Source organism: Falco peregrinus, chromosome W (genome assembly GCF_023634155.1).
Source record: "Falco peregrinus isolate bFalPer1 chromosome W, bFalPer1.pri, whole genome shotgun sequence".
Taxonomy (NCBI): Eukaryota; Metazoa; Chordata; class Aves; order Falconiformes; family Falconidae; genus Falco; species Falco peregrinus.
In genome coordinates this window covers 7428278-7455245 of record NC_073743.1, presented here as the reverse complement: position 1 = coordinate 7455245, position 26968 = coordinate 7428278, and the positions used below count along the sequence as shown (strand labels likewise).

The following is a 26968-nucleotide window of genomic DNA, read 5'->3' as shown; positions in this document are numbered from 1 at the left end:
TGAATTAGTTTGGATTAATTTTGCTGAGGCCCCTGGCTAGACAAAAGCTTCTGTTTCTTTCAAAAATCCTACCTATAACAACAATGTATGTGTACATTGATACAATCTGCACTCTGTCAGCAATGTAACAAAAGAAAAGATAGTATTCAATTGCTCTACAGTTCTTTCAACTTCAAACGTGCTATGGTAGTAAGGACAAGGAACAACTCTTTTCCCAGTTGACCACATCTCTACCACTAAGTAAAACAGGGCCAAAAAGCCTCAAATTTCTGAAGGCCATACGGACTAGGGAGTTCGCACTCTTCCCAAACTGCAAGGGTCCACACCAGCTGTCAGACAGATCCTAAGCACAGTTTGCATATAGTCAGGTTTAACACCCTTCCATCTATACAGTCTTCCAAAATCACCCTACCAGGCTTTATGCAATCTGCAACCCTCCCATGCCCATTTGAAACACTTCTGGGCATGCAATGCATATCCTTGCTTTTGTGCAATGATAATACCGCTCCAGTGGGTGGCAATGCAGCCCTCAAATCATTGCAGGCATTTGGAACTGAAAAAGGACTCCACACAAAACAGTAACTGTGTCTTACAGCCACAAGGACACTGCATAGGCCCAGAAGAGATCCATTGTCATTGCTATAACATGTAGATATGGTTCAGACCATGGCCCTCGGTGCCAAGGTCTGTTTTATTTAGCCATATAGATGTGACACAAGACTGTTGCAGCTACCGGGGTCAATTCTACAGAGCTCAGCAGAAATCCTCAGCTTTGCAATGACAGAGTAAAGACAGACAGAGGTAAACTGAGCAACTGCAGCCACAGTGAGGTGGCTAAAGGGACCTCTCCCAACCCTGTAGATCTGACATACACCACATGTAACGGGTGGAGATCTTCTGCACAAGCCTCTGTCTGCATTTCTAGGTACTATCATAGCTTAAACTGGAGTGTGTTGTGCCTCTGCTGAAGACAGCAGCTGTTACGAGGGGTCAAATATGAAAGATTTGCAAGTGCTTATTTTAGATCTTAGATGAGCCTTCTGTTGGTGATACCACAGGATATCTCAGTCTCTAAGACTCCTTAATACTGGTTCCTGTCTTACTTTCATAGCAAACACTGAATTTAGCAGAACAATCATTACAGCTGCAGGGCCTCACAACTCCACTATCAGGAACAGGAAGACATACTATAGAATGATCTACAGAAATATGTGATTAGGTAGTTGCATAAAGATTCTGAATTATGACTATTTGGCATCTGCCCAGCTAGTGCATTAGATTCTTTTACAATATCAAATAATAACTACTGGTTCAATTAATTTTTGCATTACAATTGCCAGTTTGCTTATCCCAGTAAATACAACGACATGCATTAATCAGTTAATCATGCAATAATAATGTAATATAATGCAATCATGCAATAATAAATCATGCATTAATCTAATACAGTTAGCATAGGAAATGAACTCAGATTACATGATGACAAAATAATTTTATTCCATTAAGGGAACAGAAGCTATGTGAGAGCATGGCAAATTTGTTTCATTTGTTTCCTGTGATAGCCATACAATTACTTAGAGTCAATAGCCTATATATAAAGCCCAAACTAAACCATCTATGGAGCTGTCAGAAGTACTTTGAAAAACAAGCAGCAAGTTGCATGAACTATGTGATCACAGTAAAACATATTGACTGCATAGGTTTGAACAAAACAACTTGCTAGTAAGTTGCAACATTTATCAGTGGATACTGCCACTCATGTTTTTTTCTATCTGAGCTTTTTAAGAGAATGTAAGTAATAAATTTGTCTTGTTTAAACGAAATCTGAATCCAAGAAAAGACTAAATTTCTTGCACTATGTTGATCCCAGAGTCAAATTTACTAAAAGGAGATTATATGAAAGAGGAAAAAATAAAATTGATACATGGGAAGTCTCTGATACTGGTGCTTTTTCTATGAACTACAGGTTAAAACTCAGAGGAAGCAGTACCTATGTAAGTTTCTCTCTCTCCGCTATTGTAAAAAACACCTGTTTTTCTTTAAGAAAAAACCCAAACATGGCACCTTCCCTTATTTCACTGGTGGTTGCTAGTTCTTATTTATTCAGTCTAGACTTGTGGGAACTAAGCGATCTTATGTTTCCTTCAGCTTCTTTACAGAATAATGCATAGGGCAGATGATTTGAAGTTGGACTTGATGATCTTAAAGGTCTTTTCCAACCTAAACGATTCTATGATTTGGCTCATAAGTCAGCTGGAAGTTTGAAAAAATAATAATTCATAGACCAGTTCTTCCCAATTCAACACTTAATTGAAGCAACAGTTTCAAAGAAGAATATAAAGCTTTGCTCCCCACTTCTCTCCCCTTCAGTTTACAGAACTTATCACAAACCCAACAGGGACGCCAAGAGTATGAAGTTGGATGTGAGTTTTGCTAGTTGTGATTTCACAGACAGCAGAACAGATGCTGAGCTCCCATCCTTTCATGAGACTATGCTTATGTGCCATGGCACTGTTAGAGCATGTTTGTTTTCTAACATTGCGAGCTCTATTACACTTTTCCCGATAAGGCACCTAGACTAGGAAAAGGGTAGGACAAACAGCATGATGTGAAGATATTTAAAATCCAACTTTCCTGAGCCTCCTGCTGTGCTGAACATTAAGCCCAGCACAAATGATTCCTAAAGTAGAATTAAACAAGAATACTAAAATCTCTAGAGAGTACAGAAAGAAGGTGCTACACAATCGGTGTTGTCATGTAATTACATTAGTTATAAATTTCAGAGTATTACGTAAATAAAGTGAACATGTTAAGTCTCACACACAGTGATCAGATCACAATTTATGTATGTAGGAAACTGTTTTAGCTAGCCTTTTAAAAATCAGGTGAATTTAATCTGAATGTATTGCCTACATAAAAAAGCATTTGGCTTCAGACAACAAACCATATCTCATTTCTATACCTATTCTTATTATACTGAAGGAAAGAAAAACTTTTTTTTTTTTTCTCCTTTAGCAAGCTACAGAGTTGGATAACTTACTACAAGCATGAAACTCAACTCAGTTTTAGGGTTTTGGTTTGGTTTGTATTGTCTGAGCCATGTTGTTTAAATAAAATTACTTTCTAATTTCCAGTGTGGTTGCACTCTCCCAGAATGGTTTCTACTAACTTTAATATTGAAACGGAACCTTTTGCATTTCATGACAGGAAGACAGAACATGATTATACTGCAGCGCCACAGAGTAAAATCTGCAAAGGCAACAACTCTACAATCAAAGTTTTTCACAATGAATGGACTACTAATAATGTTTCATTATTGTGTACTTGAGAAAAGATTCCTAGACATCCCAGACATTTTATTTCAGCACTTTCATCCAGCTCCAGTTTTCTTCGTAGAGGAATGAAGCTGGGTTAATTAACATTGATAATATACAACTGTGGGCTGGATTCAGGGGCAGTGGGTTGGCTGATGTAGACAAGGTGCAGTTGTGGCTGGTTCTGTTAAGAGGTTGGGCAGCCAATGAAGAGAGAGCAGCCGAGGAAGATAGAAGAGGAAGGAAGCAGAGAGAGGAAGAAGGCACCTGGGATGAGGAAGGTGTCTGGGAGAAAGCAGCAGAAGGACTGGCATGAATAGTATGTTGGTATGAGATAGTAAAAGACCTTGTTGCAGCTGGCTAGTTTGGAGAGTGCTGTGACAATTGGTGCCCTGTGTAAGGCCCTTCAGATTATGAGACTGAGTGTAATAAGCAGCAACAGCAGTAATGGCTCTGTCAGGGGAATATTTGTAGTTTTGAACAGTAACAGTAGTGCCCAATGTAGCGGAGACAGGTGGGGATAGCCTGCTATACAGATCACATTGAGATATGTGGGAAGAGCCTGGGGCTCTGGATCAGACACTGGTAAAGGTGAGCTGTTGGGATTAAGGAGAAGGAAGCCTGACTGCTGTGGAGTTAAGAGGCTGAGGGTAATGGGCAATAATGGTGTAGTAAGCAGCCAGATGTGGCAGCAGCCCACAGCAGTAGTGGGTCCAGCTAGACAGTGGTGAGGGCTGTGCTGGGGGAAGGTGTGGGAGCAGTGCAGTGCCGTGGGTGGCTGCTGCTGCTCCTTGACCTGGTGGTATTCTTGCTGATGGTTTTTGTGCTTGTTGAAGGTGTCTCCACTTGTAGAAGAAGTGAGCGACCACAAGGATGTTGAGAAGCTTGTTGGAACACAGAGTAATGTATTAGTGCTGTATTCTAGATCTGCTGCTGCTGAAAGCTCACTCAGGTTACTGTCCAGTGTGACCCAAGAGGTGAAAGGGCAAGGTACTATAAGTTCATCAGAACCCCACTCTGAAGAAAACAAAATCCTAGATGTCAAGAAAGCAGATGAGAAGAAAGGTGATCAGCTCCCAGAAGCTGAAAAGCCCAAGATAAAATGGAAGAAGGGATATGTGTATGAGTTCAGGGACAAATTGTTTGGACTGTATGAGAAGTTTTTGTGGAAAAGTTGTGGTGATTGTTAAAAACATAAGGTATGAAATCTTTTTTTTAAAAAAAGAAAGGAAAAAAGGGGAGAATTATAGAAGAATGAAGCTGGGTTAATTATCATTGATAACATACAGCTGTGGGCTGGCTTCAGGGGCAGTGGGTTGGCTGATGTAGACAAGGTGCAGCTGTGGCTGGTTCTGTTAAGAGGCTGAGCAGCCAAGGAAGAAGCAGACAGAAGAGAGTGAGTGCGCCCTGGATGAGGAGAAACAAGGAGAAGGCAGCAGAGGGACTGGCATGAAGAGTATGTTGGTATGTGATGGTAAAAGATCTTGTTGCAGCTGGCTGGTTTGGAGAGTGCTGAGACACAAACCTTTGATGAAAGTTATTTTTTGTATGAGGGATTCATTTAAATGTGAAACACTAAAAAAAAAAGTCAAGTTAGTACTCATGCTATGTATTTTCAATATAGAGTTCTCTAAGCTGCTTTTCTGTGTGTTGTCAAACTTTTTTTAAATATACATTCTCTCAAGAAGTGGGCAAAGGTAATCCATTTGGCTGAATCCTATTAATAAACACATAAGATCAGCAAGTGGCTTCATCAAGTTCCCCATGATTTCTTTGTCCCATGCAGACAACTGGATGTTGGTGATGAATGGAAGACATCAACAGACAGCACAGTTAATTCCTAAGCCAGGCTCCATGCTTGCCTTGGAATGAAAAATATTCTAGGGGACAGAAGTGTTCACTCAGTTCTATTCAATCATCCTTCCTGTGTAACTGCTGAAGGAATTTGTATCAGCTGCTCAAGGTACAGTTGCTAATTCTGAAGCTTTAACTATGGCATGAGAGGGGTAGCAAAGGAATAGGAGCTATAGCCACCTCCTAAAGTCACACTCAGTCTCCCTTTTTAACCCAAGCGGAATTTGGCACAGCAGCACATCTAATCTCATATCTTTAACAGGAAGAGAATCCATAACTTAAATATTTCTTGCTAGCTATCATTGGCTCTGACTTCCATGGTCAATCCTCTAGGAGAAAGTTAGCTAGTTGATTAAAACATAGCTAATTTGTAAGTCCATAGGGGCCTCGTTAACACAACCTGAGAACTTTGCAAGTGGCAAAACACTCTTCCATGGCTCTAAATAGCACATTTTAGGTGAATCCACAATTAATAATTCACCAAAACTGAAATTGGAAATAGTCCATGACTTAAGTTAGGTGCCAAACATCTTGGGTCAGATATAATGTAAATTCCACTGCTCCATATCTAATAGCATCCTTATTAACGCCAGCAGGAATAAAATAAGTTACTAGTTCTTAAGTTCAAATAACTGCAGAGGATGGTGCTAGCCAGACTGATTTTGCTTCCAGAATATCCCTCTTCTCCAAGGAGAGGGGGCAGTTAAGAAGGGAGTAATACAGAAAAAACTAAAATGAATATATAAATCCATAAAGGAAATCAGTTATTTCTCTAGCACGAGTTGATGAAGGTATGCTTATTTATATTCTGCTTGGAAGCTTGAGAAAAATTGGTTCTACACTGTTTCAAGAATAGTAGCTTTTTAGTCATTAATGTTATCGCTATACTTGTATGTTTATCATTAGGCATTCCAAATGGCAGTGATAGCATAGCCACACAGAATATGGATACCCAGTTCTAAGACCTTCTATCTATATATATGTGCAGCTTCTCATATAAGTTCATGTTTCTCGTTATCCACCACTACACCAGAGATGAAAAAATAAGGCAAATAACTTGTTGGTATCAATAAAAGGAGGACTAAATTGGTATCAATTGGATACATTCAATGGAGCTTCAGCTTCACTAAAATGTACTTGGTTACAGAGGGCTTGTTGGTTTTTGGGTGGGGTTTTTTTTCTCATTTTTTAAAAATACATCCCTCAAGTACTCCAATGGGTTTGGCCCCACTACCTAAAAAACTTAGCATATACCCTTTCTCTTAAAAAGAATAAAGCAGACAGATGAGGTACAGCAACACAGAGTTGTTTCAGAAGAGCAGGTGAGCCAACAAAACTGATAACATACCTGGTATGGGGTGCAGGGGCCTACATTTGAAAAGAGCCACCAACTGAAAGGTTTGGGCTTTTTTTTTGTTTTGTTTTTTAGGTGACTTAATTTTAGTTCCTGTATTCTTAGTAAAGCAGGAAATAATTCCTGGTATAGAATCATAGAATGGTTTGGGTTGGAAGGGACCTTTAAAGATCATCTAGTCCAACCCCCTTGCCGTAGGCAGGGATACTTTTCACCAGACTAGGTTGCTCAAAGCCCCATCCAGCTTGACCTTGAACACTTCCAGGGATGGGGCATCCACAACTACTCTGGGCAACCTGTTCCAGTGTCTCATCATACTTATTGTTAAAAAAAAAAAAAAAAAAAAAAAAAATGAACAATTGGAGATGTTTCTTCATTTGAAACACACATGTCAAAAATATTTAAGAAAGTATTGCTTTAGGTTATAGGTTTATGTGGGCTTTAAAAGAATAAAGCTGTACTTTTAAAGTATATTGTTATGAGTTGTATATTACTATGAGTTCTTTTTTATTTTATTTTAATATACCAAAACTGACAAAAAGCCAAGTTTTCACTTGTTTTCTGAGTTGTTTTTTAAAGCTGGTTTTTAGCTTGTGGACTTTGAACTCAAAATCGTTCAGTAACACTTCAATTTCCTGTACTTCTAAGGAATATGACAGAGGCATTTTACCATGACGACAATCACTATGTTACACAAGTTCACCCATGTTCTGTATATTAATTTTACAAAATAATCCAAAATTGACAATAAGTGAACCTTGCGATGAGTAAAATGCACAATAATTGAAATAAGATACTGATGCAGATTATTCTGCAGCATACTTAAAAGTGATCAGGCCACAAATCTTCAATTCTTTCATTTCCTTTCTCTAAAACTGTGTAGCCTTTTCAATAATTTCTATGTGGATAGGAATGTGTACCCTGAAACTCATGTCTAGACTATTCTCCAGTTTTATAGAACCAGATTATGACTACAGAGTCCATTTAGAGACAGAAAATAGTAAATGAACAAGTCTGGAAAAGTTTCTGTCTAACAATAAGCATTATATTTTGTGTCTGTAAATGTAAGTGGACAAAGTCTTGCACTTGAAATGAAGCAGATACATACCAGCTATGAGGAGCTTTTAATCTTCTAACGTTATACTTTTGACTGGCTGTTGGGGCACAATTTGAAGAGGTCCATTTCTGGAGAGGCAAAGCATGTGTGTGTGAAGATGAGTGCAAACTGCAAAATACTCTTACCTGCAGAACAGACTGCCATATGAAAGTTTTGTTACAAATATATAGTCAAAATTCCAGACTCTGAAGAAAGCCTCCCATTTCCTCATTAAGAATTCATCCCAAACTGAAGGTGTGAGCATGAATGGTTTGCATTACCTTTGTCGTGAGATACTTTCATGCATCAGCTTCCATAACCAGTCAGGATGGGACAGTGAAGTTTGAGCAATCATACTTTGTGAAAAATATGTTCATATTTGTCCTGCAAAACATCCCCTCTGTCTATATTTTTCACAAAAGGCTTCTCGTTTCAAGGGTCATGACTATTAGAAAATTCACTCACACTCAGCTCGGGGGTTATATAACTATGTGGGTTTTTTCCTGGTAACTTCAGATATTATTGGCTTTCTGTTTCTGTAGAAGATATTTTTTTAAAAGGGTGACTGAAAAATATCTGTAGGTATGCACTGAGGCTTCCAATCCGAACAAGGCATGACATTTGTACTTTCAAAGTATTAACTCTTCCTACAGATTATTTTAAAATAAAAAGTAATTCCACAAAGTGGCTATTTCTTCTCAATTTTTTTCACTGTTTTTTTTTTTTTCTGGAGAACAGTGCATTGAGACCTGTAGCATTTCTTTGGTGTCTTTTCTCTTTGATCCTAATGACGCTTCTCAGTTTTGAAAAAAATGTTTCAAAAGACATTGGTGCAAGAGGTTTCTGTTACAGTTGGAAATGCTGACCTAACTTCAGCAAAATTTACCCAGAGAGATCTCTGGTATATTATAGACAACACCTTGGACTCCTTCATGGTGTATGGAGAAAGTTCAGTTTGCAGCTTATCCCTACTTACTGGTTGAAAGGTTTCCTATGAGGACTCTCTGCAGTGTCAAAGATGCTGAAAGACGGAAGTATAAGTAAATAAAACATGAGGTATCAACTGTTTACAAAAGATCTATAACTATCATTTTCATTCTCTTTGAAAGGATGATTGCATGTTTGAGCTTAGAACTAAAAAAAAAAAAAAGTCAAATATTCTAAATAATATATGTACAAATCATCCCATAAAAGAAACCTCACAGACGCTGCTCACAAATTTAAACAAGCATACACACCTGGTATCAAAATACACTACAGAAAAAGTTCATTATTCAACCAAATTATTAGGAAAATCTAGAATAAAGAGAATAGGTCCTCCACCAATGCCTAAAGATGACAACAAAAAGTCACTGTGTGCCAAGAGTAGACGCCTAAAAGGAACAATACTTTTCAGAAAACTGTATTATTGAAAATACCTAACAAAATTAATGACTGTGAATTAATGGATGCAATAAAAACAAACCAACACACCCCACAGAATCTGATTTAAGTATCACATACCCTGATTTATAGAGTCAATGTTTACAGTTGCTGAAGTATCACCACACAATCTTTTAATGTCATCCATATTTTGGATTTGTTGAACACCATGAATATATTCTTTCAGAAAATGAAAGTTCCTTCCTTAAGCAAGATAATTCCTTCTTTTTTTATTTTTGTCTTCATTTTTACTAGTTTTTTTTTTTAATTATTATATATGCAATTAAAGGAGGAAAAATTGTTACAAGTTGCATGTTTTTTTAATATAAATTGCACAAGGATTATAGTCCTTTTCTAAGAACATACTTGACAGATATGTTAGAAAAGTGTTCACTTGTCCCCGAGGATGGTATTTATATAATCTAATTTTAAACACCCAGCTCACATTGTCTGAATCATCCCTTGGAGTGCTTGTTAAATAAACAACAGGAAGTAGGTAATTCGCATTCTCCAAACTAGAACTTCCTTAGGTGCACAAGGGAGATGATGATATTACTCTCTTAAGCGTTGGGCTATTTTTAGTTTTGGCTCTTATACATTCCCCCAGCCATTAAAATTAACTCTATTAGTTGCAGAGTTGCTTCATTTTAAATAGATATGCAACACATACACCATGACCATTTTTCTAATAGCAGATACGAGTCCTCTCCACCTCTCCTTCCATTACCAGAGATATCTTATCAAAATGTTACAGTATGAGCTGTATTATGCTGTGTTTGACACAATACTGGTTTAAAACCACTGGTTTATTGCATACTCCAGATTTCCTACAGAATTTTCAGAAATTGTTATGATCAGGAAAATCAGACATGAAAAAATTTACATGAACACAAGGTAAGATTTTTCCTTTCAAATTAATAGTTTCCTAGCAGAAACTTTTATTTTGAAGGGAAATCTACTTGAGCTAAATCCCAGCAACTTAGGCAGAAGTGCAGGAGTTCAGGAAGCAGTAGGAATTAGGTCAGGGAGGGAGGGGAGAACAATCCCTCTCTGTGTGCTTCTTTCTGAGACCACCAGGCTCTTGCTCGTGGACCTCAAGAGGCAGAAGAGCACAGCTAGGACCTTCACAACATCAAACAAATGTTGGCTGAGGTGAAGTCAAGACCTACTTCTAAGTTGCTATATTAACCACTTCTTTGCTTACACTGACAGTGGGAATGTACCACCTTTGGGTTTCTTCTCCAAGTGTACCTCAAGAAATAATCTTTTCTCAACAGAGTAATTGAATTTACCAGAGTTCCTCCAGTGTGCCCTAAAATGTCACAGTTCATTATAGTGCTGTGCAATGTGAAGACAGTTATTGCCTTCTATGTTATAGAGAAACCTTTTTAAAAAGCCTAGCTTTATCAGTCTCCGTTCTAAGAGGCTTTCAAAACCCAACTGGATAAAGCTTAGAGCAGCCTGGTCTGATCTCATAGCTGACCTTCTCTGAGCAGGAGCTTGGATTAGAGACTTCCTGAGCTTCCTCAAAACATGAAATTATCCTGCCATCAGGATAAATAGCATTCAAAAACAAGAATTAAAAAAAAGTAAAACGACTAGTATGAACTACTTGGTAAGGAAGCTATGCATAACACTATAAACAACATCCAAACACTAGGATTTGAGTATAAATTCAAATTACAAAATGCCACAAAAATTATGAACTCAAAACTTTTCTTTAAAGCCAACTTAACAGTTCAGCATGATTCACAAAGTATCTTCACTGTAACATAACTAAAATATTTAAGCTTGCAGAAGTGAGTAGTGGTAATATACAAAGCGAAAAATGTACTAAATGGATTTCTGCATACAACTTTTAATGAAAGCTCAGTGAAGGAACATGAACTATCAGCAAGATTTTTTGTTTTTTCTTTGTTATTACAGCACTGAATTTACATGCAGCATTATTAAATGGTAAGCTATCTAGACAATAAAATACCTAATATATAAGCATCATATGTCCAGTTTCACTAAGGCAATGAGTCAAAAATTCATATTGAAAACCTGTTTGAATACAATAATTTTAATGAACAAGTGTATTGGGTTTGGCTGAGCCCCATAACAGCTGTCATAGTGCTGTGCTTTGTATTGGTACCTAGAAAGGTGGTGATAACACACCAGTGTTTTGGCTATTGCTGAGCAGTGCTCTCACTACTGCAAGGCTCTCTCCAACATTCCCCCCCTCACCACTAGGCTGGGGGTGGGCAAGATCTTGGGAGGGAACATAGCCAGGACAGCTGACCCCAACTTACCAAAGGGATATTCCATACCATATGATGTCTGCTCAGATATAAAAGCTAAGAGAGAGGAGAAGGAAGGGGGGGCATTCGCCCTATTTACGACATTTGTCTTCTGAAGCAACCTCTAAGTGTACTGAAGCCCTGCTTCCTGGGAAGTGGCTGAACATCTCCTGCTGATGGGAAGTAGAGAATAACATCTTTTGTTTTCCTTTGCTTCCATGTGCTCAACCTTTGCTTTTGCTTTATTAAACTGCCTTTATCTTGACCCACAAGTTTTATTATCTTATTTCTCCTCCCCTCCCCCTCCCCCCCATTATGCTGAGGAGGGGAGTGATAATGAGGCTTGGTGGGCACCTAGCATCCAGCCAAGGTCAATCCACCACAACAAGCAACAAACACATTGTCTAATCAAAACATTATGTGATATAAATTCTAAGTTTCATTACATTTAGATGGAACATCTTTACATATTACATGAAAAAATGAGGTAAAAGGTACAAGTCACAGTTGACAGAAAGTTGAAGACTTTCAAGATTTGTCCCAGAAGAATCCTCTTATTTTAAGTTTTGTTTCTGAAAGTTTTTTATCCCACAGTTTCATGAGGTGCCAAAAATGGAATAAAACTTGTTATAAACAAATGTATTCTCTTCAAAGGCAAAAGAGCAAGTTCACCAAACAGTTACCAAAAAGCCCCAAGCAGCAGTTGCAGAGTTCACCTGACACACTATTCAGCTGTAATATTTGAATTTTATTCTAAGGCTAAATAAGCTCAGTAGAGTATTTCTTTGGGCTCATTCAGACCATCAGGAACTAGATACTATGCACCAGTAGGATTAAAACTTACATTTAAAAACCAGGTACAGTCACACTGGAAATGGTTACAGATTTTTTAGCAACTTTATTCTCTCCAAACACCTTTTTATGGTCAACTTTTTTTAGATGGGAAAAAAAATTTAAATCACAATTTAAAGAATGTGGGAAATATTTTTTTAAAAAGGAAGATGTCTGAGGAAACTAAGATAAATACACACTTTTTATTCTTAATTATGTTAAATATTAGATTTTATTAACTAGCTTTTGTTAGAAAAAGCCTTCCTAGACTAGCCATTGTTCAGAAAATCAGACTCGATCAGAGTCTCAGCCAAGACTTTTAAAAATTCTAATGCCAGGCTTAGGTTACATTTTACTTTCATTTGTTTTGGCAACGTTTACTAATGAGAGCAATGCTCAGGCTATATTATAAGATTTGGGAGCTCCAAAGTTCATAATTTGACATTAACCATCATAGTTAGTTTTAAAAAAGCAAGAGGTTTAATTGCAAGATTTTATCTGTCTGTGCAAGGTTCATAACCATTTAATACCCTTATCTCTCAAGCAGTTGACTAGAGTCACACTGCTTGTGAACAGCATTAGGACTTTCCAGATAAGGATAAACTGAAGCAACTAGACTTTTATTCTATTATGTTCATAGGATATGAATAGGATTGTAGACATATACTGGAGAATGCTCATTTCAATACTTACAATTATTAACTGAAATAATAAAAAATTAAAGATCTAATAGCAAAACTCTGGTGACTTAAGTAATGCTTTTTTTCAGCTTTTTGGTATAAATGATTCAGAAAACAACTATAAATAACAAAGTAGTCTACACTTACTCTACTGAAATAACACAGCCCGTAACTAAGACATACAAAGCACAGAGAAGAACGCTTGCAGAAGGGGACATATCTGGCCAGAGTGGATGTGTTACAACAAAATGAAAAGCATGTGCAGATTAAAAATTACAAGTAGTAAGATGTAGACTAAAGCATGACCTCCACACCTCTCATTTTGACCTTGTTAACTCCTTTCAGACCCATACAGACATGAAAACCTCTTCCCTGGATAAATGTCTTGACAACAACTTCCTTCAAAACTTTACCCCTGTCCTGTGCCACAGAGGTGCCTGCACTTGGCTAAGTTTGCCATCCCTCTTGGCAGCAACGCTGTTCCCACCTCACCGGCCATCCACACTGTGCGATGCTGTGGCACTTTGTCCTGCCCATGAAGCTCCAACCTTTGCCCCATGGTTACCTGGGCTCCTACCAGGTGGCCCCACATGTGCCTTTCCCTGTGCTCCAGCCTACACTCCTTTTGGACCTTCACAGGGTAAGTATGTACTGTCACACCAGAGCAGAATATAGCTTTCCTAATGGTGAAAGAAATGAACTTGTTACACTACTGATATTTCAGTGAAACATGGCCAGCCTCAGCAATTCTCATGTCCCCTATAGCTGAACTCATTGGAGGGAAGACCACACCATCTTTTCTTTTGAAAAGCACCTAGCAATTAATCAACAGCTCCAGAAGTAAAGGCAAATATGTAAAAAGCATTGCCATGCACAAGACAACTCTCACATGCCATTCCAGTGTTATCCTTCTCACCCAGAAGCACTAGCTAAACTTTAACTTTGCTGAAACACAGCAGGATGAGGCTCAACGATAAGCAGGAGTTACTAGGGCACAAAGGGAAAGGGTTCTGTGCAACAACTCCTCTCTATCACACACGGAGTGTCACCAATACACACAGCATCAAAAGGGCAGGGAACAAGGAGGACCACAATCCCTTTCTGTACTCCTGACACATGAAAAGGCCAGGGAGTCTCCAATGATCAGCATATAAGGTTTTGTTTAATTTAAAAAAAAAATAATCAGGGCAAACAGGCTTCCTGCAGAGAGCACCTTTCCAGCTAGCACAAGCAACTAGATATGTCTACCTGGTTGCCAATCTAATATTATGGAATGCCTCTACAAAAACGTGCCCATTTAACCATCACTAACACAAACCTGAAGACTTCACTTTCCATCTCTTTCATGCATGTGCTACATAGTGCCGTTTTAGAGAGCCTTCATTACAGCTAACAATTAAATCCAATCAAAGTATCTGGTTTCCAAACTAAGTTCTGTCATCATCTTGAAAAACATAATGGTACCTGGGAAATAACTGGAATCTTTTGGAATATACATTTTTTAAAACGGCAGTTTCCCTCTGATTGAGACAGTGTTCCTTGACACTCACACACATACAAAAGGATACTTTTCTTTCTATACGAAAAAATTGTCAGAAAGTACCTAAAAGCATTTTCTGTCTGGGTTAAATAATAATATATAAATGTCCTCACTTGAGCTTTTTAGTATTTTTTTTAAAAGTAAACTATATGAATCTTCACTTATTTATAATAAAAACCTTATCTAGTCCAAAATTCAACTAATTTCAAAGGATTTGAAAAATTTTGCATTTTCTTCAGTAATAGCTCACTAACAAACTTGAAGCTACTATTAGCAAGACACATGATTGTCATGAGAATCATCATGAGAAGTGACTCTCAAATGTAGAGTAATTGCTGGAAAATCAATTCTAGCTAGTGGTATTTAACAGGACAATAAACTAAACCCTGGCACTCACACTGCATACGTGAATTAGAAAATCATGTAGAAGTTTTGTAAACTCTATTCTACACCATCAAAAATTACAACTGGGTAGTTTCAAAAAATATTTTCAGTCATGGTCAATGCAGAGCTCAGTGTAGTTACTACATTGGTATACCAAAAAACATATTTACATGTGCAAAGCAAGAGGGAAGATCTTGAAGCTGTCATCTTTTTAAAAAAACAAACACTACTCCTCCATGAACTTTATCACAACTCCTTTTCACAAAAATATTGATAGAGAAATCCAACACACAAACAGTAAGTTTAAATGAACTCGTTACAGAACACTGATGTGCAACATTTGTAATACTCCTTCAACATGCACAGAGCTCTCTTACAAAGCACCATGTCTTCTAAAACATGTAATAGATGCACTGGTGACAAATGAAGTATAAAAATAAACACACTCAATCTGCTAAAAAAGTATAATTACTTTTTTCTCATTTGAAACTGCAAATTATTTTTCCAGATATGTTTAATAGTAATATTCTCTTACAAAAATGTTTTGAACAATTCCAATTCCATCTCTGCTCATACCAAATTATTCGCATGACATATCTGACATCCTAGTGTTCCCCAACTTTGATCAAGGGCTCTTAAAACTCTATTTATAAACTGATTCAGACCATGTTTAAAAAAATAAATCTAATATTTCTAGCTTTGCTCTAATTTTATTAAATATTTAATCTACTCTCCATGGTCTCAGTATATAATGTGTTTTATTGAGTGTTCCATTTACAATAATTTCTAATAGGTGATATATACCCATCTTAACTCATTGTTTGTATCATTAAAAGTCCTAGTTTTCTTAAATAACAGAGTACAGTATTCCTAGTGCAATGAATTATAATTCAGTCTGAAGCAGAACTACACTTCTTTCATGTTTCAAAAAAAGTTGAAAATATTTTCAACTGCCAGAGAACTGTTCAATTAAAGGCTGCTTTAAATTTTATAATCTGTAAGTGTTGTAAGAGTCCCTTTTCTTCCAACAACTCATCAGTGAAAGGCTGACATCCAATCCTATCAGTCATTTAAAGAGAATGTGTGCAAAAATAATTTAATTGGAATATTCTAAGAAGCAGTTAACTTTACTAAGATCTCAAACATTGAAATAATGCTTCCTGTTAAAGGGACACCTGCACTAACCAGTCAGTGTTCAAGGGCTTGCTCTCAATCAGCTGATTAAACCATAAAATAACGCCCTCCGAAATCTTATTCAAAGAGATTTCCTCATGTATTTTTGTGAAAACAAAGATTATACTGCAAATCTGAAAGTCAAACTTTAAAAAAAAACAACCCAAAAAACCATGTAATTTAATTCTTAACTTTGCTAGGTGGAAGCCACAACATGGGAGAAGGTCCCTTTAACGAGAAAGGAGATAAGTATCACTTTATCAGGATGTGGGAATGGAATCTGTACCTATGGGTAAATGGCAATGCGTTCTGGGTTGATTCAGCCCTTGGTTCTGAGTTCTGCGTCACTTCCGGCATCACTCTCTCGTCATCTGTCCCATTAATACTTTCTGGTGTTAAAGGAGACTGAATATCCCCTCCAGCTGATTCCTTAAGTAAAACAAACAAATGACACATTAGAATTACCAAGTGACTTGCTTAGGAAGGCTATATATATATATATATATATAAGCACTAACATTAATTCTTAAATGAGATAAGAACTTTAGGCAGTATTAATGTAGAGGCTCACAGATTTCCAGCATCCCTCATAGTCGTATTTCATCATGTGAATTTAATTTAGAAGTGTATTACCACAGGATTCACATTATCCTGCACAAAACACAACTGACCTATGATTTATTTGCAAGTATCCAGCCTCCTGCTTATTACAGACCTCAGCCAGCTACACAATGGGCAACTATTGACACCCAGGATTCTTATCTCTTACTTTATATTCTAACACAGTGAAACAATTCTGACATTTGTTTCAAAATCTAGCTTTCATTTTGTGTATTAACCAAAGTGAACAGTGGAAGAGCCATTGGTGATGCATTCACAGTTTCACCTATAAGCCATCTGTAAAAAAAAAAACTTGCTCAGCACAGTCCTCTTAAAACTTTTGTACATGTTAGCCTGGCCTAGCTCATGGAATTATCTGGGAAGGAGAATACTCCAGTTATACCCAGAAAGCTACTACTATGCAACCGGACACCTGAAAAACTTATGGGCTCTCTTCCTAGCAGAAGGCACTGGTGCAGTTAATCAGCCTTCATCACGCCAACATGTACATTTATGTTTTGGCCAACAAATGCTATTTTCCAATTTCTAGTCAATAAAAAGTACTTCCCTTTAAAAAAAAATTACACTGTGTAGCCCACATCCTAAGTTAGAACATTATAGGTTTTTTAGTCCCTGTATTTGGTTTAATTTCAATATTTTCTTTCCTATTATATACTTTTTTAATGATTTTTGCAGGAGATGAGTTATATAAGCTTAAGTAGCTCATCTCTATTTTAAAATGTCTTAGTAGGTTTTTAGTAATCAAGCAGTAACATTTAACTCTAAGATAGAAGAGTTTCATGACTAGAGTTCAATGGATGTCACGGAAGGGTGTCTATACAGCAGAGGACTGGTTGAATTACAGTATTTCCAAAAGCTAAGCACCTCCTATGGCCACACAGCCTTTTATCAACTGCATGGGAAAGAGGTAAAACTGCTATTTAATGTTATTAAACTGAAGCACAAGCACAGCCTCTGGAAAGCCAGCAGCTCCTCTTCCCAGCTCTTTGTCATTGTGTAGAAAGCTGAAGAACAGCCATCTCAGAAGAAATTGCAAAGTATCTGAAGATGGTCATGATCTTACAAGATCAGGATCTAATTTTGAGCCTCCACTTGTAGCCTTCAACTAGTTCACAAGAATAAAGCTTTTTGAAAGCCAATAATGAATCTGACTGTATATCTATAAGAAATCTTGCCCTTGACTTTGAGACTTAACCAGATGGGAAAACTCAGTTATTTTATAGAAAATAAGATCTGGCTGTCATCATCACCCTCCACAAAACACTGGTGTCGTTTAACCAAAAATATTGTCGTTCAACATTTTCGTTACACTTTATATTAAGCATTTGCAGCACAACAATTGTCAAAATTTTGCTTTTATTCTACTGTATTTCTCACATAGTCAGAGACATATCTCACTCTACAACTTGAATTAGTGGGTAATATGCAGTTATATTAAAACATTTTAAGAATGACTTCAAGTTTATTATAATTAGCATTCATCAAGTTATACAATACATATACACAAGTGTCTCTATTCTGCATCTTCTTATTAAATTCCTACTGATTAAAAAGCAGAAAATAATTATCTTACACTGATTTATTACACAAATATTAAAGCTATTTATAATATAAGTGTAAACTATTTATTTTAGGAATGTAAATATGTAAATTGTTACCTACTTTCCAGAAGAATACTCTTATTTTATACTCAAAACTATTATCTTATGTGTTAATACTTTAGAAGTTAAAATTAAATCTTGATTTTTACAGAACAATTTTACTGAACTGAAACTAAATTAAAATTAAGTGTCAAAGGAGAGCAGAGTTGGCAAGATAAGCAGGCACATGAATTATTTTATACAAATGATGTGGTTCTGTCTATTATTATCCTCTGATTTGACAAACAGTTTCCACTGCCATTAAATGAAAGGTATTATGGACCCAAGAGTTTCTCTGTTATTTCCTCCTCTTCCCAAACTGCACTAGATGTTCTAAAAAACATATACCACAACCCACAAATCTGGCTTGCTTGTATCTTTAAGATAAAATTCCTGCAACAATATTATTAGATACATAAAGCCAGAGCTTTATTAAAATATTTTAAGTATGAATGCATAAAAATTATTTCAGCAGAAGAAAAACAAATGTGCAAGTTCCATCTAGGCTTATTTTTCAGTAAAGTACTTTCATAGACATCTAATTTGAATGAAATTCAAGTGACATGCAGACAAACATCACAATCTATGTAATACCTAAAGGTTCACTCCCTGCAAATTCATGAGAGGCTGATCTGTATGTACAAGAGAAGCATCAGATTCTAGTATGTATTTCTTCCACCAATACAGGTTAATCAGTGTTCTCACACACTCACAACTATCTCTGCCTGGTAAATAATTTATTATGAAGCTGGCTATGAATAAAGTACCAAATACAAAAAAACCAAACCTTCTTACACAGAACAAAACTAATCTTACAAATAATATATTCACATTTTATATTATTTAGAGAGAATAAAAGAATTCTAGAAATGTTTTTGTGAGACATTCATAAGTAATGAAGTTTTTACTCCGGATTATAGCTTCACACATCTACTTCAAATTTTACATAGTTGGTCAGCTGAAAAAGATTTTCACCCCTCCCTCCTAGCTGGAAGAGCAGGTTAACTAAGACCCAACTGTGTAGACCCTATAAAGAAAAAAACTGCTTAAATTGAAAGTCTTCCTGTAAACCAATGACATATTTTAAGGCCTGATTTTTCCCATGTCCCATTTCATGACAGCTACAAATAGATATTTCATACATTTGAGAAGAAAGGATTAATGGCTCTCCTATGGTATAAAACCATATATCATATATACTTTTTTGGAGGATATTGAACTTTAAGTCACTCGCCAGTCCTGGATTTACATATGGACTGAGGATTAATATTTTTCAATGTGACAAGTAAATGTGAGAGTCTGCTGTTTAAGAGTTTTTCAGAGATCTGCACTGTCTAAAGGAGCCGTGGCCTTACTAATAAGTATCCAGGACTGGTGATGCCAAGCAGTATATAAAAATGACAGTTACCTACAATATACAAACTAAGCATAATAGAGGGGAAATCATCAAAAGATGCCTTAAATTTAAAAATCTTATAAACAAAATGCATGCACTCACAAGAGTCTCTAAAGTAAAACAAGCAGACTTCACAGCACAGATAAAGCCACCTTTTAACGGTGACTAAATATATAATAGAAGAAGGAATATGTGATTCTAAAACCATGAACAAACCAAATCAATTCCAGCTTCTTCTTTTATTAAGTATTATACTGTTTTCTCATTAAGTGTTCCATACACTTCCCTGACATAACTGTTCTTCATAGAGCTCTGTTCAGTACTGACTGGCAATAGCATAAGGCTGCCCACAACCGATTCAGATATCTTAAAGTCTTAAATAAATCTTTCCAGTACAGAAATTCACACGATATACCAGAAAGTAACTTTTTCCACAAGGATCGGAAGTAAATTGAGTACTTCCACAGAGAAAAAGCCACCAGATGATAAAACCATGATGATTTTGCCAAAACCAACCCCTTCATAGAATCATTTAGGTTGGAAAAGACCTTTAAGATCATCAAGTCCTTGCACTATAAAAATCTTGTGATACTAAAACTTTTCAGGCAATAGCTATTCCTAATATTATAGGAGTGTCTCAGAATCACAGAAGAAAGAGTTGGATTATTTTGATTTGATGATTTTAATTTACTCACCACACAATTTCAGAAATTAACAGACGTCTTAATATGAAATGACCAGGGTCACAAGAAATATCTGAAGACAGATTCTTGCTTAGAGAAAAAAAAAAAGGCCTGAGGTTCAGACTCCAGTTCTCCAATTGGTTGTGAAAGGATTAAATTCAGTTGAAAAAAGGAGGCTTTGGATGGCTGTAAAATAAGGGATGGGGGTAAGATAAGGGGGCACTCAGATAATCTCAGGGTAGACAACTGGGTCTTGAGAAACTGATACACAGGACCATAATGATAAGAAAGTTACAAGAGGGTGGCAACAATAGCCTCTTAGGATATGGTCTACTGATCCCAGAACTGAGTTTGCCCAGAAGGTCAATCAGTGGGCACAGCAAAGAAGACTACAAGCCTTCATCTGAAGACCCAGACAACCACCCAAAGACCACCAGGGAAGATGACTGTGCATGTGGACCAGGCGTTTGCATATGTTAATGAGTCCCAGGAAATGTCATGTATATGTAAATAAGTTCTCAGAAATCTTGTGAATATGTATAACTTTATGGTGTATAGCCTCTGAAAGTTTGTCAGATTGTTGGAGCACTTATGGAGGAGCTATCCCCAGTGCTACCCCAGTGCTGCAATAAGGAATACCTTACTTAATAACAGTCTGCTGTTATTGAGTTTTATTATATCAGACTCCTTACCCAGCTGCACCTAGCTTCCCACTTTGGTGAGGTTAGAAAGCAAGAGGGGTTGGATGCTGCTGAACTTTATATCAGCTGTAAGACTGCAGGGGTGAGGGTGAAAACCCCACAACCTACACTAATTGGTTCTGCACTTGAACCTAATTAATATTTGTTTAAAAAAGAAAGGAAGAAAAATAAAAGGGGGAAGAGGGGGAACACACAGTTTTCATCCTATTGATTCATGCTGTTCAGTGAACTCCCGATCAGTGTTGTACTTTCAGTGCATAGGCAAGCCTGTAAATGAAAATAGACCACAGGTGACTTGTCACTGTAAGTTCCATGGGTTTATGACATGAGCAAAATAATGCATTTTTTAAAGCAGCACCAAGAGGTATGTAACACATTTTATGTACGTTTTTCATGTATATTTTCCAGTTTTGATATGCAGTAGCTTCCTACCTATTATTAATTTAATGCAGAATGATATCTGCAAGTCCAAGACAACAGAGGGATTGACACTTGTAGCTAACTGAGCTACTGTTATAGAGCTATCCTGGTTTCAGCTGGAAAGTTAACTTTCTTCTTAGTAGCTGGTACAGTGCTGTGTTTTGGCTATGATGTGAGAACAATGTTATCACACTGATCTTTTTAGTTGCTGCTGGGTAATGTTTATACTAAATCAAGGAATTTTCAGTTCTTCAGGCCTAGCCAGCAAAAAGGCTGGAGGGGCACAAGAAATTGGGAGGGGACACAGCCAGGACAGCTGACCTGAACTAGCCAAAGAGGTATTCCATACCATGGGACGTCATGCTTGGTATATATACACCTAGGAGGTTGGCCGGAGCAAGCAGATCATTGCATAGGGACTGGCTGGGAATTGGTCAGTGGGTGGTGAGCAGTTGCATTGTGTTATCACGTGTTTCTTTCTTCCTTTCCCTCTGGATTTTATTCTTTCCTCCCCCCCTTCACTATAACTGTTATTGTCATCACTGTTATTATTGTTTTTTCATTTTTATTCTATTTCAATTATTAAATTGTTCTTATCTCAACCCTCGAGTTTCACATTCCTTTCCAATTCTCCTCCCCATCCCTCTGGGTGAGGGGGAGTGAGCAAGTGGCTGCATGGTACTTAGTTACCAGGTAGGGTTAAACCACAAGAGCTCACTACTCACACACTACTTCCCAATGCCTTTCCTGTCAAAGCTTCCTAAAAAAGCCCGAGTCTTGACTGGCCACTGAAAAACTCTCTCCTTCCTCTTTTATTCCCCCTTTCTGCAAAGGATCACTATGCAAAAGGGAAAGAAGAGCTGTAAAATGATTGAGAAAGGCAACACTGGAATTACGTGCCTTGCAGCCACTTTTTGGCAGATGATCAAAATGACAGCAATTGCTCCTTCAAATGTCTCTAGGGTCCCACCTTCCCTTCCCACTACCAAGCACCTCTTTTCCCCCAGTCATAAATCTCTTCAAATAAGCCCCAGCACTACCGAAGCACTTCAGTCTGCAGTGAAGTCATTGCTTCTCATTCGCTCCAAACTCCCTTCTTTCTGGGGAACGGATGAAAAGCATTAAGTATGTGAAGACTATTATGCTGATGTGTCAGTACTTGCACTAACTATATCTTTTGGAATAATACGCTAACTTATCAGTTATAACACTGAAATACCTATTTCCATTATCTATGTATTTATTAATGGAAATGATGAGAAGTTTAGACAGTCAAGAAAACTAATTAAAAACCACTGCCTTATTTTTTCTCCTATTACAGTAAAGCAAGCAGTTTCCCTTTAATAGCAAAAGCCAACCTAGCACTTGGGCAAAATGCCTACTGGGAAAACAACATGAGATTGGTTCATTGTGTATTCTTGTGGTTTCCACCGACTTCTCTTGGAAGGAAACCAGATGCAGCTTTCTGGTAGCAATAAACCTATCTGTACAGCATGCTGCAAACTGCCTGCTATCATTGTTCCATCAAAGATCAGGAGCATATTGTAGTGCAAAGCACTCAATAGATGCACTGATTCAGTGAATGAAGATGCGCTCCCCAGAAAAAGAAAAGACTTAGCTGCATTAATCCTACTCAGCTCAAGAACCCCTGCTGTAGTTTTAAAGCTGCTTCATCCTCCAAGAGAAGGAATTAGTTTTGTCTTCACTAATGCTTAAAATAAAGCAAATAGCTACACACAGAGCCAGAAATAGTGGAGGGTAGGGGCATAAAAGCCTCATGAAATCTCTTTTTTCAAAGTAAATTCAAAGTATCCATTTTCAAATAAATACATTTTAGGCATGACTAATGTAAATATGACTATATTAATTTATCTTCCTGTTAGGCCTATATTAACCCAGTTCATACTTTGAGATGTCTTTTATAACCTCTTCTTTTACAATATGGCTAACTGCAATAAAACCCCAGAACCCATGTGAATCTGTCATCTTCCTTCAACACGTTTCACAAGTGAATACTACAACAGGAGGAAATAAGTAAAAATAGTTTGCTGGTTTAACTTCAATTTTTGTTGTAATGATTCTTATATAAAAGTCCTTTACAATGCATCGCCTGAAGTTTCATAGATACAATAAGAAAAAAAACCACAAAAGGTCTTTACTATAGATTTACTTACATAACTGCTCACCATCTTTACTCATAACATATTTTCTAGGGAAAACTCAAAGAAAGAGATGGGAATAAAAAAAAGGCCAATTTTATATTAAAACAAGCCCCTTTGACACTTCTGCAATGTATATTAAATGTATTCTTAGACTTATTTACACTTATAGCTGACTGCTGAGAGGATTCAGGGAAACTGTGAAATACTCTATTCATTTTTAATACGTTTGTATAAGATATGGTAAGTAGCACAGACTATGAAGTACTAGGCTTGAATCAGGCAATAAGACTCACTTGAGAGGGTGTACTTCTTAGCTCCATCTTTTCTTGGGATTTTTCCTTTGCTAGTCGTGCAGCTTCTTTGAATTCCTGAAATTTTTCCGCAAACTGAAGGTACATATGTTTAAAAAAAAAGGAAAAGAGAAAGAGTAGGTGTGAAGTAGTCATATTACATGCAGAACAGAATGCTGTACTTAATATTTTACAAAGTAAAATTCTGTCATTATAATTTTTAAATTTTTCTCCTTATTAGATACTCATATAAGAGAGTTTCACAGTGACATACCTTTCAGACATAGTGTACTCTGTTTATATGACAAGAAAATTATGATGCAACAAAGTTTAATTTGTTGCTGATAGTGTTAAAAACCCCACCTCATATACAGTTAATAATAGTGATAAGCTGCCTTGCACAGCTGTTTTCAGATTCAGGTTTTACTGTCTTCCTGACCATGAATGATCTGGTTCTGAAGCCTACTGTGGTCACTATTAGCCTAGAGCCTTCAATGGGCTTCATTCTGTCATGACTGAAACAATACTAATTTCTTCCCAAATTTTAACAGCATTTATAATTTCAGTAGCTAATTAAGAAAGCAGCAGTGGGAATACTGAGTCAAGTTCATTTATTGATTGTTCATTGACATCAATCAAGTTAAAGAACAACTTCATTGAAATAAACACTCATATATACTGAACACTAAATTCAAGAATTTCACATTAAACTGCCATATAAAGCTTGATTTCTGTGCTACACATACCTCTTCCAGAAAATAGCCAAAGCAGCAATTTAGAAATACATGCACCCTTAAACTTGATAGATTAAAACAATTTATTAAGAATAGGGCCTAGATTCTCTGGCTAGAGAAAAATTTAGCTTCATAGATCTCAGCTTGATACTACACTAATTGCTATAGTGGCCAAGCATTCGTTTTTGCTTGCTACTGCTTTTATACATGCTTTTATACAGAACATGATCTTATTATGATCATCTTAAGACTGAAATGATTCTGCATAAACATTGGAAACTTCACCAACAGCTTCTAAATCTCTCCAGCAGCAGTATACAAAGAAATTGTTTTGCACTGCATGTAATCAGAAGGGATGAAGGCTACCTTTGTGTGACACAATCTCCTCAACTATTTTCAGTCAGAACTTCGCTTGCTAACCAAGATCTAAAAATCTTTATTGTCTTTAAACTACTTCTCCTGGTATGCTATTAGTATTTGAGGAAGTATCATTTCTCTCCACTGGTATCCTATATTTCAGCTGTCAGGTTATTTAAAAGCATGTTTCCTGAATATAGAAGGAGACAAAATATACCATCCTGAAACTCTAATTCAGCACCAAAAAAGGTCTCAGAACAGATAATAAAACTGGCAACAGATCACCAGATGATACTCATTTAAGAGCTGTAGATAGACCTCAAAATATGATGGATAACCTATTATTTAAATCAGCTTTAGGATAAGAGGAATGATAAGTGAGAAAACATGATGCTGAGGTTTAGAATGGGTGAAGACATACAAGGCAGTAAATATGATCTTCTGTATCACAGTAGCAGAAACTAATATATATATAAAATAAATAGACAGATAAGTAGATAACATTATAAGAAAAGATAACAAGGCTAATGTAGAGGAAATTTTCAAAAATTTACTAGAATTCCTTGAGGCAATCTCTTGATAAAATACCTAAATAACAAAGATGAGATCTCATTGTATGAAAGGAAGAGTTCTCTGGAAGATTAATTTAAGGAAAAGATGGAAAAACTGTGGAAGGAGAGTCTACAAGAGGATCTCACAAGTACCTGTGATGGTCCTTTTGGCATTTAGCATACTCCTAAGTTATTAAGAATTAAGAATTAAGAATTTGAATTAAGAACTAATTCAAAGGGATAAAACAGACAGCAATCCTGACAAGGAATATTTCTTCCCATACAGAAGGATACTATCACAAGCACAGATTTATATTCTGGTTGAGAAATTAGCCTCAGTTTTCCCTGAATATCATACGACATTCTGTTCCTACTACTACAGCAGCAAGAGGGACTGTGCTAGGATATCCTGATTCTGTGAAAGGAATATTCTTCAACATAGGAATCATCTTTTAGGTATCACTGACTTCAACCTGACTCCTGATGGAACAATCTTGAGGTGTATTTGTGGTCTTACATATCGAGAAAAGGTCTAATGAAAATAAACAAATGTTTAATTAATTTTCTTCTATACTGTTTGCATGTGAGGTTGATTAGAGTGCCTTTATTCTTACACCGGATAGTCTCGCTCTACTAATTCTCACAGTAACAATAATCATCCAGAAAGAGGTTACTGATGCTTCACTCTACCCTAGTAATCAGTTTAGGAGGACAAAGACACATGAACCAAAAATGAATAGTCCAAAAGTCAAACACTTGATATATGCTTTGGAAATCATCTGCTTGTTTAGAGTGACATAGCTAAGCAGACAATAATCTGAAATCAGTTTATTAGAAGGCATGACTTTTATTATCTCTGCTCTAATTGTTTGCTTCATTAACCTGTTGATATCAGTCACAGACTAGACTAACTTTTCTGTGGTTTCAGGCTTTCTTTTGCTCCCTGGAACTTAAAATATTTCATTGGGGCCCAGAGACACTACTGCAAAACAAATTACATACAACAGGGGTGTTCACTTTGATAAACCAAGTACAGAAAAGAAGTTCCAGAATCAATTTTTAAGGCAACTTCTAGAAGCATTCTGTTTCTGAACAAATCCATTAATACAGTTTATTTGATAGCACTATTACTAATATCTAGTAGTACCTTGAGCCCTAAATTAGATATCATGTCCTACAGTGCTAGGTGTACCAAAGAGTGGTCTGGTAATCTTGACTATAGTGCCAGTGCACAGAAGTGGGAATTAGTAATCTGAACAGAGACACAAGACAAGAAAGAGAAGATAGATCTGATTTCTCTGAAGCTACACAGCAGATCCAGGGTTTCTAATTCAGGTTTTCTGATTCCCAGACCGATATATCTACCAACTCCAGTGACTGAATAGACTGTAATCTAAACACAAGTTTCTTTTCCCTCCATCAAAGATGTTTGCTAAATTTACAATAACACAAAAAGTTTCACCTTTATGAATTTTAGTAGCAA

The 26968-nt window shown here is 36.7% G+C and overlaps 1 protein-coding gene across 3 annotated transcripts in view; it reads right to left on the bottom strand.

Annotated features, from left to right (window-relative positions):
* LOC101920632 (homer scaffold protein 1) overlaps positions 1-26968 on the bottom strand; it is a 122025-nt gene that overhangs the window by 61221 nt on the left and 33836 nt on the right. For all 3 annotated transcript variants that reach the window (XM_055792959.1, XM_055792957.1, XM_055792958.1), the window contains exons 4-5: positions 23847-23939; positions 16217-16359 (exon numbers count right to left, since the gene is read on the bottom strand). In XM_055792959.1, coding sequence (XP_055648934.1) covers positions 16217-16359; positions 23847-23939 — 236 coding nt within the window. The remainder of the gene's footprint in view (positions 1-16216; positions 16360-23846; positions 23940-26968) is intronic.